The sequence below is a fragment of the Sus scrofa genome, chromosome 4 (genome assembly GCF_054392235.1).
Source record: "Sus scrofa isolate SSC_HxYL_T2T_F1_AM1 chromosome 4, Sscrofa_HxYL_maternal_Yorkshire_Landrace_v2.0, whole genome shotgun sequence".
Taxonomy (NCBI): domain Eukaryota; kingdom Metazoa; phylum Chordata; class Mammalia; order Artiodactyla; family Suidae; genus Sus; species Sus scrofa.
This window is the reverse complement of record NC_139386.1, coordinates 109,137,741-109,155,834: the sequence shown is the minus strand read 5'-3', so window position 1 is coordinate 109,155,834 and position 18,094 is coordinate 109,137,741. Positions and strand designations below refer to the sequence as shown.

The 18,094-nt window shown below is 47.8% G+C and overlaps 1 protein-coding gene and 1 long non-coding RNA gene across 3 annotated transcripts in view; one reads left to right on the top strand and one right to left on the bottom strand.

The window, feature by feature from the left end:
- Window positions 1-2,193: 2,193 nt before the first annotated feature.
- LOC146404175 (uncharacterized) overlaps window positions 2,194-18,094 on the bottom strand; it is a 73,148-nt gene continuing 57,247 nt past the window's right edge. The window contains exons 3-4 of the long non-coding RNA XR_014844382.1: window positions 7,116-7,202; window positions 2,194-6,682 (exon numbers count right to left, since the gene is read on the bottom strand). This is a non-coding gene — a long non-coding RNA (uncharacterized LOC146404175). The remainder of the gene's footprint in view (window positions 6,683-7,115; window positions 7,203-18,094) is intronic.
- On the top strand, window positions 2,907-16,580 carry CD2 (CD2 molecule). Of its 2 annotated transcripts, none has more exons than XR_014842848.1 (5): window positions 2,907-2,997; window positions 3,135-3,440; window positions 7,523-7,756; window positions 11,675-13,164; window positions 14,656-16,580. XR_014842848.1 is itself a non-coding variant. In NM_213776.1 (5 exon segments), coding segments are annotated over 5 exon segments (1,023 nt in total).

The following is an 18,094-nucleotide window of genomic DNA, read 5'->3' as shown; positions in this document are numbered from 1 at the left end:
AACCTACTATACCATGGCAGGAATTCCTCTCCCTATGTAATTGGCAGTAATGTAAATCACTGTCTTTTCTAACTTTGCCAATATGTGAAAAATGGTGTTTTAATGGCATAAATATATATATACACATATACATATATATAGCATTAGATATCTTCTCATACTTTTTTTTTTTTTTTTTTTTTTTTTTGGCCACACAGCATGCAGAAGTTCCCAGACCAAGGATCAAACTTCAGTCACAGCAGTGACAATGCCAAATCTTTAACCACTAGGCCACCAGGGAGCTCCTATCTTTTCATACATTTATTGATATTTTTTCTATAAAGTAATTCTTCTATAAACTGCTTATTTATATCCTTCTCCCATTTAAAAAACTGAGTCTCATTTTTTTATTGATTGATAGGAATACTTAATGTGTTTTGGATATTAATAATTTTTCATATATATTGCAAATATTTTGTCACGTCTTTTTATTTTGTTCATTATTTCTTTGCCTAGACATCAATGTTACATCTTTACCTAGTGAATTGTGTCTACCTTTTTAAAAATTACTTTTGGATAATATAATCTGTATAAGTAGGCTTTCCATACTCAAAGTTATTAAAATATCTTTTTATACTGGATTTTTAGCACTATAATTGTTTTAACATTTAAAAATCTAATCCAGGAGTTCCTGTTGTGGTGCATCGGAAACAAATCCAACTAGTATCCTTGAGGATGAGGGTTCGATCCCTGGCCTCGCTTAGTGGATCTGAGATCCAGTGTTGCAGTGAGCTGTGGTGTAGGTCATAGACATGGCTTAGGTCCCACATTGCTGTGACTGTGGTACAGGCTGGCAGCTGCAGGTCTCATTCAACCCCAGCCTGGGAATTTCCATATGCCGCAGGTACAGCCCTAAAAAGCAAAAATATTTAAAAAATTAAAAATAAGTATCTAATCCAACTCCATTCTATTTTTGTGAATGATATGAGTTAGGGATTTGCTACACAGACATGAGGTATATATTCTATCGAGACCTCCTTTTGCCCAGTGGTTGAAAACCAATTTGGACTTACTTTCAGTTCCTGGGCAACTTTCTGAGAAATAACATCCATATTTCTAACTAAAACTGAAACAGAAAACAAGCACAATTTTTAAGACTTTTGTTCACTGTATTCTAAAGAACCATAAAGCTGGGTGTCCCTTTTTTGTGACTGGGTCTCTGTGCCTCTTCTTCTTTTTAATGATTTTTATTTTTTCCATTATAGTTGGTTTACAGTGTTCTGTCAGTTTTCTACTGTACAGCAAAGGGACCCAGTCTCTCTCTCTCTCTCTCTCTCTCACACACACACACACACACATTCTTTGTCTTACATTCTCCTTCATCATGTTCCATCGCAAGTGACTAGATATAGTTCCCTGTGCTATACAGCAGGATCTCACTGCTTATCCACTTCAAAAGCAATAGTTTGGGAGTTCCCGTCGTGGCACAGTGGTTAACGAATCCAACTAGGAACCATGAGGTTGTGGGTTCGGTCCCTGCCCTTGCTCAGTGGGTTAAGGATCCGGCGTTGCCATTGCCGTGAGCTGTGGTGTAGGTCACAGACGTGGCTCGGATCCCGAGTTGCTGTGGCTTTGGCATAGGCCGGTGGCTACAGCTCCGATTCGACCCCTTACCTGGGAACCTCCATATGCTGCAGGAGCGGCCCAAAGAAATAGCAAAAAGACAAAAAAAAAAAAAAAAGCAATAGTTTGCATCTATTAACCCCAGACTCCCAGTCCATCCCCCTCCCCCCTCTCCCCCTCGGCAACCACAAGACTGTTCTCCAAGTCCATGAGTTTCTTTTCTGTGAAAAGGTTCATTTGTGCTATATATTAGATTCCAGATATGTGATATCATATGGTATTTGTCTTTCTCTTTCTGACTTATTTCACTAAGTACGAGAGTCTCTAGTTCTATCCATGTTGCTGCAAATGGCATTATTTTGCTCTTTTTTATGGCTGAGCCTGTGCCTCTTTTTCTATTTGCATCCATCTATGCACCTTGTCTCTCTCGCTGTGCTACACACTCCTTTCCTTCTCCTTCCTCCCAGGGCTCTCTCACTTGTCTCCTTCTCTGTTTCTCTTCTTTTTCATAGCCATCCACAGTGTTGACCATCTTAAATGGTTTTTTTTAATGATTTGTTCTGGTTAATAGCATTTCATAGTCTCAGTGCATTTTCTGTTTGTTTTGGAACAAGTCTTTATTTGCCTAACTGTGAATTTCCATATAGTTGTAAAATGTATGGTAAACAGAAGATTTGGGGATTTCAAGCATTTATAGTTAAGACTCAACATACACACACACACACACGTATATATTTAACTCATAAACAGCCTTAGAACATTTAAAATGCCTTTTGAGAAAGGGGGGAAAAAATCCACTTTCATGATTATTCAGTATGTATACATTTTCCACTATTTTTAATCATGGAATAAATAATTGTATTCTGCCTGCTCTTCACTTAAAAACATGTACTTATATTTCTATGTGGTCCCGTTGGGGGCATTACAGCAGTGTGAATTGAAGATGGGCCATGGAGTTAAATTTGTCTCCGTGTTAACTAAAGGGTGATCCTGAGTGATAGCCTTAGCCTCTCAGTTCCTCTTCTCTTCGAGGCAGATAGTAAAACCCACCCAAGGCTGTTGTGAGGATTAAAATGTGATGAGAAGACACACTCATCGACACGCCTGTTTCAGCAAAGGAACACATCAGCCGGGTTGGTTCTCTGAGTTGCGTATGTGAATGTGTGAGTGTGTGTGTGGCGGGGTTGTGGGTTTGGGTGTGTTTTCTATGTCACGGTAAAGAAAAAAGAAGGAGGCACGTGGTTAAGCTCGCAGGAGGTGGATTCCATGGGTGTTAATTTCAGTTCCTTTTGTAAGAAGAGCTCAGAATCACAAGAGGGAAACTTGCCCCAAAGATGAGCCTCGCATGTACAACCTTGGCCAGCTTCCTCCTGATTTTCATTGTTTCCAACAAAGGTAAGTTGTTGTGTGAGTCTCCCCTGTCACCATCAGAAGCTTCTCTGGAGTCCTGAACTGAGCATAAAAGTCAAAGAATTCACAGCCTAGCTTTCCCTGGCAGCGAGTTACCTCAGTAACTCTCTTGCTTTTTATAGGTACAGTCTCTCAAATTACTGAGGTTGTCTGGGGCATCGTGGATCAAGACATCAACCTGGACATTCCTGAACTTTCAAAACATGATAACGTAGATCATATACGATGGCAGAAGAATGAAAACAAGATCGCAGAATTTAAAAAAAACAAAGAAACTCACCCTGTGAAAGACACATACATGATGTTACCAAATGGAACTCTGAGAATTAAAGATCTGAAGAGAGATGATGAGGGTATCTACAAGGTAACTGTCTATGCTACGGATGGAAAACACATGCTGGAGAGAAAATTTGATTTGCAGATTCTAGGTAAGTCTTTATCCCCTAAATTCCTCCATCTCAGTACAGATGCTATTATTTAGCAAGTTGGGGACAAGCGTTGATGGAATGTCCTTAGCCCTGACCTTGGCCTTGGGGGAGCCTTAAAGGAAGTGGAATGCACCCCTCCTGCCTGGGTGCAGGCTCCAGGGAGAGAGAGAATCCACAGCAAATAGACCCTCAAGTCTATACACCTCAAAATCTTTCTTCACTGGTTATGGGGATGCCGGAGAGTGCAGAATCTGGATTGGGATGGCATTAACCAGGAGGAGGGGAGTAGATGGGTAGATGGAAAAGGTGGCCATGCCAGATAAGGATGAAAAGGCAAGCTAGGTATGGGGCTGGGACAGGGATGCAGACTGGAAAGCAGTGGGTTTCCATGCAGAGAACCAATTTCAAGCCGGGATGTCCTGAAGGCGTCCTTGTAAGGCAGAAAAGGGCTGGAAACAACGAAGTTAAGGATGAACAGCCCTTGTCTCTAATCTATTCACCATCAGTAATGATCAAAGGTAGAAGGTGATTTTTGCTGATACCTGTAGAAAACACACCAGGGGTGGCTTTGGACATCCATGCATGTCCTGCGAGGGCAGCAGTGGCTTCCATGGAAGGTGGAAGCATGAAAACCAGTCCAGAAGCTGCTGCTTTAATCCAAGTGAAGTAGGAAGGGGCTGCTTGGTGAGTCTATTCATGTTTCTCAGTGGAATCAGCTGAGGTGCTAGGAAAGTCAGCAGCGCTGAAGTCCCATCCCAGACCAATTAAATCAGAGTTTATTGGTGCTGGGCCTGAGCATCGCAGGTGCTGAATTCCCCCGATGATTTTAATGAGCAGCTGATGACCACCGGCCCAGATGAAAGGGTGCCCATAAAATGCCTGGAGAATGATTATACTAAGGGTCCTGTGTGGAGAAAAGAGGAACAAAGCAGCTTGAGCTTGGGAGAGAGGGATGAGAAAGTGGAGCTGAAATGACGACTGACAGTGAAGGTGTTCCCGCTGCGGCTCAGCGGGTGAAGAACCCGAGTATTATCCACGAGGATGCAGGTTTGATCCCTGGCTTTGCTTAGTGGGTTAAGCATTCGGCGTCAGCACAAGCTACGATTTAGGACGCACGTGTGGCTCAGACCTGCAGTTGCTGTGCCCGTGGCATAGGCCAGCAGCTGCAGCTCTGATTGGACCCCTAGCCTGGGAACTTCCATATTCTGGATGTCATCCCTACAAAGAAAAAGAAATGACACTGAAGCGGCAGGTCCAGGGAACAGGGTATGGTTACCAAGTGAGAAGAGGAAGCTGTATTTGGCTTGGAAAGAGAGGCAGGAACCCTAGCATGAGCACCAGCCAGAGATTCAGTGAGCAAATAAACACTTCTGTGCTTCACACAGGAAATGCCACCACAAAGAGGGCCTCCTTCTCCTACCGAGCGTCACCCCCAGCCCTGTTCTTAGCACATGGACCTGGTGGCAGCCCCCCTCCAACCATCACAGACACATCAGCTCCCCTGCAAATGACAATTCTCCACACCTCAGTCCTGCAGCAGAATGGGGAGTACATTCCAGAATGGGGTGAAACAGAATGGAGTCAGAAGGGCCCTCTCCCTGTGGGCGCTGGGAACCACATGTCATGACTCCTGCCAGCCTGGGCTTGAGTGTCCTGTTTTGAACTTGAGCCTCATATTTGTGTTTTGTTTAGTGTGGCAGTGAGGATAATGGCCCCCAGCAAGGTGTCAGGGCTTTGCTACATGGTCTTATTTAAGGTTCCCCCAAATCCTGAGAGGTAGCTGTTATTATCCCCTTATTATCTATAGGGAAACAGAAGTGGCTTGACAAGAGTAGAATCAGGATCCAAACCCAAGGCTGTTTTTAGTGAGGACAGTGACATTCCTTTCTGCCATCCCCCCACCCCCAAACAGCTTTATTGAGATATAATTCACATACCATAAAATTCGAACATTTAAAGTGTAGGATTCCATCACATTTAGTATATTCACGGCATTGTACAACCACCGCCATAACCAATTTTAGAATATTTTCATGACCTCAAAAACACACCGTCACTCCTCAAAAATACACCTTCACTCCTCAAAAATACACCCTCACGTCCTCTGGCCAAAAAACAGAGATCTTACCAGGAAACAATAGCCACTTCACTGTGTGTGAGAGAGAGAGAATATCGCATAGCATCTCAATTTGTGCTCCGGTCACTGTTTCTTGCCACATGGCCTTGGGCAAATTCTCTATCTGCTCTGAGTCTGATTTTCATAGTAACAACTCCCTGGGCTGTTTAGCAGGACAAACTTCAGGGAGGCAACTAAGCATAAGTGCCAGGTGTGCCTAGGACACCATGCCTGCTTCCTCGGGGCTGATGCTCTCCCCATCTCTTTGTTCATCCATGCTTCTCAGGCTCCAATCTTGATACCCACATCGCCTTAATGAAGGGGCTGCTGCCCACGGATGAAGAGGCAGTAGGAAGCCCTTTGAAAGCAGATATTGGTGGGGAAGGAGTATGTCCTAACAACCTGGAATCAAAGAGCTCTCAACTACAAGAAGTGCCCACTCAATCAGACCATGCCTCTCGTAGGAAGTTATCTTACAGAGAAGATATAACAAAGATATGACTTCCAGAGGCTGTGCATCGCTAGGTGGTTTCCATGAGTGAGATACTGGAAAGGATCTTTAAGTCCCCAGCAATTAGCAACTTAGTAATTAAATCAAATATATGTAATTTTAAAAGATGGTGGATATGTGTATTTATTTGTATTCCTAAAGGAAAGAAAGCGCCATAGATCAATAAAGGAAAAAGGGCAGAGTAAAAAAAAAAAAAAATCATATGATCTGGTTTTAGATTTTAGGGCATTATTTATACATGTATGCATGCATAGAAAAACACTGGTAAAGAGAGGCACTGAGGAGTTCCCATTGTGACTCAGTGGATTAAGAACCCAACTTAGCATCTCCGTGAGATACATGTTCAATCCCTGGCCTTGCCAGAGGGTTAAGGATTTGGCATTGCTGTAAGCTGTGGCATAGCTTTTTAAAAAAGAAGCTATCCATCTGCATAATGGGTAGAAAGATGCAAAGAGAAAAAGGTGGCAAGTCTGGGTGGGGAAAGAGAGGGAGGATTGAAAAAAAGGGGAGCAGTTGGTCCTGCAGCTCGGAAGTGGTGGAGAAGCATTTGGACCCTGCCCCTGTGATGCCAAGGCCATGGCCTTTTCTTCTTTCATGACGCAGCCTTCAAATACTCTGGTGTCAGAAAAGGAGAGGGAGAGAGTACGTGATGATGAATGTAACAACTACCACCAGTATTATCAGTACCTATCACTGTGCCAGGGCTTTGTCGCATGTCCTCCCTGTGATGACAGGTGGAGAATGTCTTTCTTATCTTTCTCTTACGGAGGAGGGTGTCCAGCCAGGCTCAGTGAGTGGCCGAGCAGCTTTGGGAAGCTGAAGAGCTCTCTCGCTCCAGACCCTGAAGGCCACACCTGGACCCCTGCTCACAGGCCCCTATTAGGGCAGAGGGGATGGGGACTTTCCAGTGTGACCAAGGCCCCTGGCTCACATGTGCCAGTTCCTCCAGGATCAAGTTTCTCACTGCTCTTGAAGCACATCCCCCCCAAGCTCCTGAACATTTGAGAATCAGGATGTGGTAAACCCAGATTACTGAACTTGGACTTACAGGAGTAGGCTCCTCTCCTGACTTGTCATTTATTAGTGCCACTTCTTGGACCATGCATTTAACCTCTCAGAGCCTTGAGCACTTCATCTGTAAACAGGAAGAAAAACTATTCTCTTTGGCAAGATGAAGTATAATATATTTGAAAGCATTTTTTAGGTATAAAACAGCACATAAACATTTGATATATTTTTACTAATAGAGTGTATCTATAAACTGTATCAGAAATATTTTTTTCCTGAATGTGTTGTATAAATAAACTAAAATAGAAATTATTTTTTTAAATAGGTAGGGGGTCTTTGAAATTGTTTCCTGGTCCTTAACTAGCTCAAATTCCCCTCTATAAATTGGTATGTCTTTTACAGTCAATTAATTGCCTAATAGGAACTGAATCTTTATTTTCTTTTCAGATGGGGTCTCAAAACCTGTAATCTCCTGGAGCTGTGCCAACAAAACGGTGACCTGTGAGGTAGCAGAAGGAAGTGACCCTAAGTTAAAACTGTATGTAAATAAGTCCACTGCCAGAGAAGGTCGTCAGAAGGTCATCCTGTGGAAGTGGAACACCAAATGGAGCACATTATTCAAGTGTGTGGCCAGTAACAACGCCAGTGAGCAAATCAGCATGGTGACCATCAGTTGTACGGGTACGTGGTGGGCACTGATCTGAACTTCCAAGGTCACTGTAGCAGCACCCCTTCCTGGCCCATAGCAGAGGACTGCTCAGGGGTGTGGGTGCTTGGGCTGGGAGGCAGCCTTGACTCAGGATGGGAACTGAACACATACCTCTTTCCCCTGGAAATCCTTAAGGGAAGACTTAGAGGAGAGAGCAGGTTGTGTCCTGTGATTACCCGTCCTGGGAATCTTCTCAGAGAGCAGGATTTAACCTCAGGCAATGAAAGAGATTCTCTCCAGAAAAAAGCCTTGCTGAGTTGATAAGACAGAAGGAGCTTTGTGGTTATCCCATAGAGACAGATAGCCGCTTCCCAGAGAGGCAAGGTGACTTGCCCAAAATCCCACAGCTAGTCAGTGACCGTGACTGTGACTCCTAGGACAATGCTGGAGAAGGAGTAAAGGAGGTTCCTTTCTGGAGGGCCAGCACCTTCCATCAGAGCAAGGGCAGAAGGGCCACAGAAACCCTGGGCGTTAGAGGCCCGCAGAGAGGAAGCGCTAGAGGCGGGGAGGACCGTGAACACAGTGGAGCAACACTCTTCCTGCCTCGGAGCTGCCCTCCCAGCATGGTTGCTGGCACTGGAAGTCCCCAGACTCCAAGAGCCTGCGTTCTTCCCTGGACCTCCAGCTTGACATGACCCCCAGAAGTAACTGTTGAGATTCCACCTGCCACAGTACTCAATTCTGGGCTGGAAGCTGGGGCTTGGGCTCATAGTTTGGATCTGTCTGACCAGGACAGAGTTCCCTCCCCTGGCTGGGCTTCAGCCACCTGGTCCACAGAGATTAAGCCCTGTGATCTTCGAGAGTTGGCTCCTCTGATGCTCTGCGGTATCTTTTCAGTGCTGTCTGCTCAACCTCCTGCAGCAAAATTGAGCACAAAAAATAGTCATCTGGCCAGAGGCCCTCAATTTTTCCAGCAACTATGGCTGCTCAGTGACCCTAGGGAGCAGCCCTGAGCTGGTGTGAAGTCAGAAGTAAGGCTTTCTAATATACTCCTTGAATTAGTTATCAGTTGCTGCATAATAAATGACCCCATATTTAGTGGCTTAAAACCACAAGCCGTTATTGTCTCAGTTTCTGTGGAACACAAATCTGGGAGTAGTTTAGCTGGATGACTCTGGCTCAGAGGCTGTCAGGAGGCTATAATCCAGGCAGTGGCAGGGGCTGGGGGCTGTCCATAAGATGCAGGGGCTACTGGGGAAAGTCCACTTCCAGGTTCACTCATGGTGGGCACTGGGCTGTTCCCAATGCAGCAGCTAGCTGCCCTCAGAGCAGCCTATGAGAGAGCCAGCAAGAGCCCAAGACTACAGCTGTGGTCTGTTTGTAACTTCATCTCAGGAGTGTTGGCTAGCCTACCACTCCTGCTGCATTCTATTCACTAGAAGCCACTCAGTAAGTCCAGCCCACAGTCCATCAGAGGGGACCCCACAGGTGGGACACCAGGAGGCAGGGGCCAGTGGAAGCCACCCTAGAGTCTGCCAGTCACATGCTTGGACCAGAGTTACCTCACCTGCTCATGGTGCCACCAGCCATTCCTCCGTGTCCCTCCGTCACTAAGGCACAGTGAATGAAGTCGTCCCTCCTCAACTCCACAGGCTCTCATCCCCCTTCAGGAGACTCTGGAGTAGAGTTGCCAGACTGAGCAAATAAAGACAGGATAAATATGTCCCAAATGTTGCGTGGGACCTACTTATGTGAAAGATTATTCATTGTTTCCTTCAAGTTTAACTGGCATCCTGTATTTCATCTGGAAACCCTACTCCATGTTTATTTTAACTACATCCCTTTGGTATACACATGTGTGTGCATTAGGGAGGGAGGGAGGGAGGGCTCTAGGTTTGGAAGACTGCGACAGTCCTGCCCCTTAGTCTATGGGGCAGAATAGAAGCCAGTTTAGGAAAGAAGCCACTAGAGAGATGGGGGAATACCCAGGGGCAGTCTGTGTGTGTGTGGTTGGGCGGGGGGCAGGGGGGGAGCATTGAGGCTGTTCTGGAAGACCGTTAAAGGGATCTGGATGTTTTGCCCAAAAAGGCCAAGGCCAAGGCAGAGGGGAGCAATGGTTAGATGGATGTCTTGGCTCGGAAAAGGTGGGTATGAACTTGAAACCAAACTAGTTGGAGGAAGGAGCAGATTTGGACACATAAGAAGGACTCTACCACAAACACTCCCAGGCACATTATGGCTGAGAGGGAGTGCAGGAAGGAGTGTGGCTGGATTTAGAGACTGTGAAGACAGAGTCTTGAACAGCAGAGACACAGCTGCCTCTGATGCAGGCTGGAATGTTCCCCACCGACAGCACCCAGAGTGCTGGGATGCACAAACGTACAAACAGGCTGTGTAGGGCGCTCCTATATTCCTAAGTGTGCCCAGGTAAGGGCCTGGTTGCCCCGTCTGAGGACTCTGAGGGAAGACCAGCTAGCAGCTTAGTTCTGTGCTCCCCAAATGTCCTAGGCCTGCCATGGCCCCCAGGTCAGGCTCTGGGACGTCCTCAGCTCAGCCCCAGGAAGACTCCAATAGCCCTGGCCCTTCCGCCAAGCAGGCAGAGCCTAAGGGACCTCCCCTTCCTTTCCCAGCCCCATTTCACCAGCACTTTAGGATTATATCTGCTTTTCTACTGGAAGCCCCTTCATCCAAGAGCAGATAGAGGTAGTGTACCTGGAAGGCAAAGAATGGGTCCAGAGAGAGACTTGGGAAAGAAAGCAAGAATTCACAAAGCACTGTAGTCTGAAAACCTGTTTAGTTTGGTATCTGAGCCTCTGGCTTACTCCTACGGCTCATCCTGAGCTTCATGTGTAAATGTCTTCTCAGGAATGTCTGGCTACAGACAGGTTTCCTCGTGATGCTGGGCTGAGCTCTGTTCTCCAGATGTACAAGGCCCCTGACACCTGGCCCCAGCTGCTGCCTCTCTGACTGCTATTGACTCACAAAGAGGCAGACAGCCCAGCACCCCTCCCGGGAAACTGCTCCCAGAAGCGCCACTACACAGAGGTGTAGCCAGAGCAGGCCCTCATCTTTGTGTGTAGTTTTACAGTTTACAAAGCACTTCACATCTATTATCTGATTGACTTCCAACAGCCACCTGTGATGTAAATTCATTATCTCCATTTTTTCAAAGAAAGGAACAGGCTCAGAGAGGTGAAGTAACTTGCCCAAGATCACACAGCTCTCACCTTGAGAGCCTGCACATTTCTCTGAGCACAGTCGTCGTTATCCCCATGGTGTTATAGCGACGGAAGGTCTGTGAGCTGAAGATCAAGCCCACTGCTACTGCTCACACACTGCGTGTCTGAGGTTCTTGCACAGTCCAGGGAAAATCTGGCAGGGGGCTGCTGGTTTTGAGGGCAGAGAGCTAAGCTAGACACGTGAAATGGGTACTCGGTCTTTGGAAACTGCCTGGTCAAGCAGGTGAGGAAAAGATCATGTCGTAGAAGGGGAGCCAGAGATGCAGCTGGATAAACAATGCAGGAACATTGAGACGAGGGGCTGATTAAAGATCACTCGGGAATGGAGACTGCGAGGCCTCGGGAAACTCATCCTCCCTCTCTGGGCCTTGTCAGCGAAATCAGAGGTTACGCTTGACTGTCTCTAAGCTCTTTCTCAGATCTAAACTTCTGTGACCTTCTGCTTGATAGGGGGCAGGGGACAGTGCCTTGGCCCCTGAAGAATCAGGCATTTCAGGTCCAGGAGAGCACTCCTCCAAGGAGCCTTCTGAAGGGGTTTATCTTGGACCCCGCACCTCTTCAGCTATTGATCCAATTCGCTAGCCTCCGTGAGTGTGGCCAGCTCTTTTATCCGTAAGACAAGAGGCAGGGGTCCTGGAGTCCTTGGCCAGAGCACTGAAATGGCCCCTCTCCCCAGGACCCTCCTGTCCATCCTGCCTGTTCCTCTTGCAGGGCAAGGTCTGGATATCTATCTCATCATCGGCATCTGCGGAGGAGGCACCGTATTCCTCATCTTCATAGCACTACTCATATTCTACACCAGCAAGAGGAAAAAGCAGAGCAGCAGGAGAAATGGTAAGCCCCCCTCCACTGTCCCACCGCCCGCCCAGGTGAAATCCCCGTGGCAACAACGCATGGGGCTGGCACTTAGAGTCTGGAAAGAAAATAATGGAGATGAGGCGTTTCAGAATGTCAGGGCTGTAGCCGGCGGTTACAGTTTGTTCCATTTTGTGGTTAGCTTGATTTTTAAAAAACACATTCTCAGTGGTGACAATGTGGGAGCTTTGAGAAGCTCGATCCAGGACAGCCTCACTGGAATCCACCACCACAAGGCTGTGGGGACACATTTTGAAGGAGCCCCATATAGCTACGTGGGTAGAAAGACTAGCTTCAAAACATCATTTCTGTGAACAAACTTCTTGTCCTCTCCCAAGGGGGTGGCCAAGGTGTGTTCAGGACCAGGCTCCTAGGAATACAGTAAAATTTCAGGGCATCAGGGACTCACAGGAACACACTTGTGCTAAAACTGGGTGTTTATGTCCCCTTCTCAAGTCACTGTTCTGAGATGTCAGGGCTACGAGTGCTTCTTGGTCAGGCCTGTCTGCCAACCAAGAATGAAAAGGTCAGGCTCACAAGTGAGGAATTGGCTTGAGGGTCAGCCAGGACACCCAGGGCAGTGTGTTCAGATAATGGTGCTTCTGTGGACACTGGGATGGGGGTGTTGGGACTCCATGCTACAGGTGGTATCCAGCAACGGGTATCCAGCCATCAGCAGGATATGTGGCCAGGTAGGTGGGTCCCTTGGGTTCTGGGCAAGCTCACATTCATGGCAGGACAGGGTCCCCCCACATGGGGTCTCTCCCCAGAGCAAACCCTGAATGCCCAGGCCAGCTGCCTGTGGAACCACCAAAGACATGGTCTGAATTTTCCCAGGCAGTGGTGGCCTTGAGCCACTTTAGATTTGGCTTCCTTGCTTTAGACTTCTTTCTGCAGGCCTCCTTCCGGTCCCTGCCCCCAGCATGGCCCCACGCTTCAAAAGAATTGTTTGTTGAGTCCCACAGGCACTCACAGCTTCCTCACTTCTGGGCCCTGCTCAGGCGGTTCTCTGCCCCTCTTTTCCCTGCAAAGGCTCTTCCCCCACTGCCTAATGGTCAAAGATTGTGTATTCTTCCAAGGTAGACCTTGCAGCCACCCCATGACAAGGCAGTGGCTCTCTCACCAAGCTGAACTGACCCATGTGCTGACTAGCTCTCACTGACAAAGCAATTCGCTGTGTCAGGGACTGATCTCTGTAATGATGTTTTACATTCATTATCTCATCCAACTTTCCGAGTAATCTTATGAGATAGATAATATTCTTTCAGATGAGGAAGTTTAAGTTCAGTGGGGGATTTTTTTGTTTGTTTTTGGTCTTTTTAGGGCCGCACCTGTGGCATACGGGAGTTTCCAGGCGAGGGGCCAAACTGGAGCTACAGATGCCAGCCACAGCCACAGCCACGGCCACAGCAACACCAGACCCAAGCTGCATCTGCAACCTACACCACTGCTCACAGTACTGCCAGATCCTTAACCCACTGAGTGAGGCCAGGGAGCGAACCCACATCCTCATGGATACTAGGCGGGTTCGTTACCGCTGAGCCACAATGAGAAGTGCTAAGTTCAGTGGGGTGAAATGATTTTTCCCACATCCTGTGTCCAGGGGGCTGAGTCAGGATGAGGGTAAGGTGAACAAGGAACCTAGGGTGTGAGAGCTTGAGGAGATCTGCACCCTCAGGGTCAGCTCTGCCTTGTACAACCCCAGGAGTTCGGGCCTCCTTTAGTTTGGGGCCCCGGTGTCCTGCTTGCTTCACCCTAGTCCCAGCTCAGGGTTGAGTAACCAGGAGATGCAGAGGGGGAGGAGGACACTGAGGCTGGAGGCATTCCATGGAGCCAATACGTGCGCTGAGACTGAAGGTGCGAGCGTGGGCATGCCAGGGCATACCATCCTGCTCTGACTGGCAGGCTGCACAGAGCTGTAGCTAACCTTGTCCAAGCCTGCCCGGGGTCTCAGCCCCTTGGACACACCCCACCCCTCCTCCCAGAACTCGTTGCTCTTTGCCTGCACCTCTCTGGTGGCCCTGGACCCGTACCAGAGACACTGTGATGTGCAGTCCTGGTTCCTGTCACTCACTTGATTTTAGCCTTCCTGAGGTCCATGCTTGTGTCTGAGCCACTGCTGCCACTTAGCAATGGCACCTAACATCTAGAAGATGGGGAATAAGTATTCAAAGAACAAATGAACAAAACAGTTGTGGTGGGGGGGTGAGGGCGACAGGTTGTAAGTGAATGGCCCAAGCTGGCCATACAGGGATGGCAAAGGACTCCGGCTGGTTTCACAGCTGGGAACTGGGATTGGGGCGCAGAGTCCTCCCCATGGCCTCCTGGGGGACTTCTGCTACCTTGAGGCACCAAAGATGACACAGAGGATGTTTTTCCCTTTCTGTGCATAGAGCACACCCGCCTCTCTCCACCAAAACAACACCCTTTGGCTTTAAGTTGACATATTCAAAGCCGCCTGAGACCTGGATTTCCTGCCATCGGAGGAGGCTGTTTGGACTCACATTGTCACTCAAGAGGGTGATGCTCAGAGAGGGCAGGGGCTTCCTAAGCCATGTGCCCCGGATTGATACAGGCGGCCCCGGCTTCCCCCAGGGAGAGTGTCCTCTTTCTAGCTTTCTAGAGCACTAGAGGAGCACTATTAGGGTAACCTAGGGCGCAGGGACTGGAACACCTAACCTGTAGCACAAAGGAGGCCAGAGCACCCAGTAGGACCTTCCAGGTCTACAGCATCTGGGCATCCTCAGAGATTTCCTGTGTGATTTTTTTTTTCTCTTTTTTCTTTCTTTTTTTTTTTTTTTTGCCATTTCTTGGGCCTCTTCCTGAGGCATATGGAGGTTCCCAGGCTAGGGGTCTAATCGGAGCTGTAGCTGCCAGCCTACGCCAGAGCCACAGCAACGCAGGATCCGAGCCACGTCTGCAACCTACACCACAGCTCACGGCAATGCCGGATCCTTAACCCACTGAGCAAGGGCAGGGATCGAACCTGCAACCTCATGGTTCCTAGTCGGATTTGTTAACCACTGCACCACGACGGGAACTCCCCTGTGTGATCTTAAAACAAGCAAAGGAAAAATTACATTACTGTGGGTTGTGCACTTGTCTTCACGGACTGCCACCGCAAAAAGCAGAAAATCCCATACTGGTGACCAGAAGAGGAAGTCTTTTTCTTTCAAATCCAAGAGGATGGGGCTTGCTTATGAATTTCTGAGAAACCAGTACGTTTTTAAGGGCTAAAAAGACCCTTGCAGGAGTTCCTGTTGTGGCTTAGTGGTAACTATCCAACTAGTATCCCTGAGGATGTGGGTTTGATCCCTGGCCTAGCTCAATGGGTTGAGGATCCAGCCAGCACTGCTGTGAACTGTGGTGTAGGTCACAGATGCAACTTGGATCCCATGTTTCTGTGGCTGTGGTGCAGGCCAGCAGTACAGCTCTGATTCGACCCTTAGCTTGGGAACTTCCATATGCTGCAGGTGTGGCCCTAAAAAGACAATAAAATAAAATAAAACAAAACAAAATAAAAAGCCCCTTGCAAATATCCCAACCCCTCACCAGAATGTGGGTTGAACTGCAGCAGAATTGGGAGAAAGGCAGATCTAACAGAAAGACCCATGTGGAGGCAGGTGGTTACTAAGTCCTCTCTGACTCCTCAGAGACTACGCCAGGGCTCTAGCCCTGAGGAACTCTCAGCTGGTCCCTAGGATGACTCAGAGGCAGCGCTGGGGTCTGAGCCCTCTCTGTTCCCTGGAGACCCAGACACAAAGCCCTCCACGGGTCTTCTTGCCGCTGGCTCCCTGAGTTCTCCAAGGCCTGGGCTCTCACTCTGCCTTGCCATGGGCCTTTCTGTCTCCGCCATGAGACCTGGGACTTCTAGAGGGTGAGGTGGCTTCTGCTTTCTCATGGCATCCCCAGAGCAGCTAGCACAGGAGGGACACTCAGTACCAGTGACAGTGATCTCTATCGTACCTTGCCGAGAGAACTCTTCAGAGGTTTTTTTGTTGCAGATGAGGAGCTGGAGATAAGAGCGAAGAGAGCGAGCCCCGAGGAAAGGGGCCGGAAGCCCCATCCATTTCCAGGCTCAACTCCTCAAAATCCGGTCATTTCCCAAACTCCTCCAATGCCTGGTCATCGTTCTCAGGCACCTACTCCTCGTCCCGGGCCTCCTGGCCCCCGTGTCCAGCACCCACAGAAGAAGAGGCCTCCTCCTACCCCGGGCACACAAGTTCACCAGCAAAAAGGCCCTCCCCTCCCCAAGCCTCGAGTTCAAACAAAACCTACCCATGAGGCCAAAGAAAACTCATAACTCTGTCTCCTGATGCGGTTGTCCCTTCCCTCTAATTAAAAGAGAACAGAAACTGTCCTTTCCTGTAAAAGGCACTGTGGAGTTTCTCCACTCCAGGCGCGCATGCTAGCCGCTTCCATCAAGCGTGCTCTGCAGGGGGACCGGGACAGCGCCCAAGCCCAGGAGCCACAGCCCTGTCTGTACCATCTAACTCAGCCCCGAGGCCTGACATCTGGAGTCTCTGGCCTCCTCCACCACTGCAGGAAGGGAAAAACCGTCAAAGAGTACGGATTAGGATGATGGGTGACCGAGCACAAAATCCTGGAGATCTCTCAGCCTCTGTCTCACACCATGTGCAGGCATCAGATATCAAGTGGAGGGTGTGGCCGTGTCTTGTTGCAAGCAACCTGCCTGCTGGAGACATGCTTGTCATTTGCTCACCTTATGGGGAGTAGAAGTGAAATAAAAGGCTTGACCTGACACCAGTGTTTACTCATTGTGGAAAGGAGCCCAGCATCCAGCTACGGAATCAGAAAGAGGTGTGCTGGTGAGGTACTGACAGTAGGACCAAATTTGGTCATTCCAATTCAATGGTGCCACCTTAATCCCCATCAGAATAACCAGAATCTACTCCCCAGGTCTCATCTGCAAAGCTGGACCCACAACTTACTGGTAGATTTATATAATGAGTTGAAATCTCTATGTACAAACTTACAACAAGGGGCACCAGAAAACATAATCTCACTTTGGGTCTCACTTGCTTGGCTGTTCAGACATGGTGAAAATGAGCTATAGAACCCTCCCTGAAAAGAGGGGATCCATGAATACTGGAGGTGCCATGAGTCTACCAGACTACATACAGAAGGACAGACTAAGAGATGAATCCCAAGTTTGAAGCAACTCCCAAGGCTTCAGTGACTATAATTAAAAGTCAAACCCCACCACCGGCTAGCAGACATGCTAGCTGTACTTTGGAGGAAGCGGGGGAAGAAAAAAAAAAAAAACAGTTTACAGTTAAGGTTCTAAAACAATAGATGGTAAGAAAGCACCTGCTTTGAAATGTTGGTACCATGTTGTTTGTGGTCCCATCCGCCCGCCTTCTCCCAGCTTCTTAGACTTACTGAACCTTGTCAAGCTCTGGCAGGAAGCTCTGAGGTTTAAACCACAAAGTCTATGTACACACAGGACTTCCTGTGAGAGCTCAGTGAGGGTTGAACTGCTCTTTTCTCTGAACCTGAGCATCTATTGTTTTAGCACTCAGAGTTACTTATTAAGAATAATGATGAATGAAAGCCCACAGCCTCCTGAAATTTAAACATGAAATCCAGTTAGAGAACAGTCATCACAGCATCTATCCAGTAAGAAAAATGAAGGTCTTAACACTGTCCTGTCCTCTTTCTCCTTCCTCGTTGCAGCCCTGAGCGATTCATTAGCCATCAGGCTAGGATGACTCCCACCCCATTCCCTTCCTGAAGACCCGCACCTCCTGGCCTTTCCACTGCTGTTCTCTGTCCTTCTTCTGAATCTTGGGGTATTACATATGGTACAGAACCATATTGCCTGTAACTATTCAATCTCTCATCATTTACTCATTCAACAAACATTTATTGAACTACTACATACTAGGCTCTGGGCTGGGTACTAGGCACACAGAGGTGAACACTGCATTTTTGCTTTCAAGGAGCTCACTATCTAGCTGGGGGAGAGGTGGACTAATTACAGGGTAAACATAACACAGCATGATAAGGATAGGTCAAAATTCAGATTGGGTGGTGGGACTTGGGGTAACACAGAAGGCTTCCTGGAGGATGTGGCATTTGAAGTGAGTTGTAATAGATTAGGACTAGTTAACATGGAGAGGGAGTTTCATGAGCAAAGCTCATGCTGACTACCTGTTTATAGGAGTAGGTTGTTCCTTTTTCATTTACTATGTTTCATTACTTTGAGATACCATTGATTTTCACTGGCACCATTATTTACATATCATAAGAAAG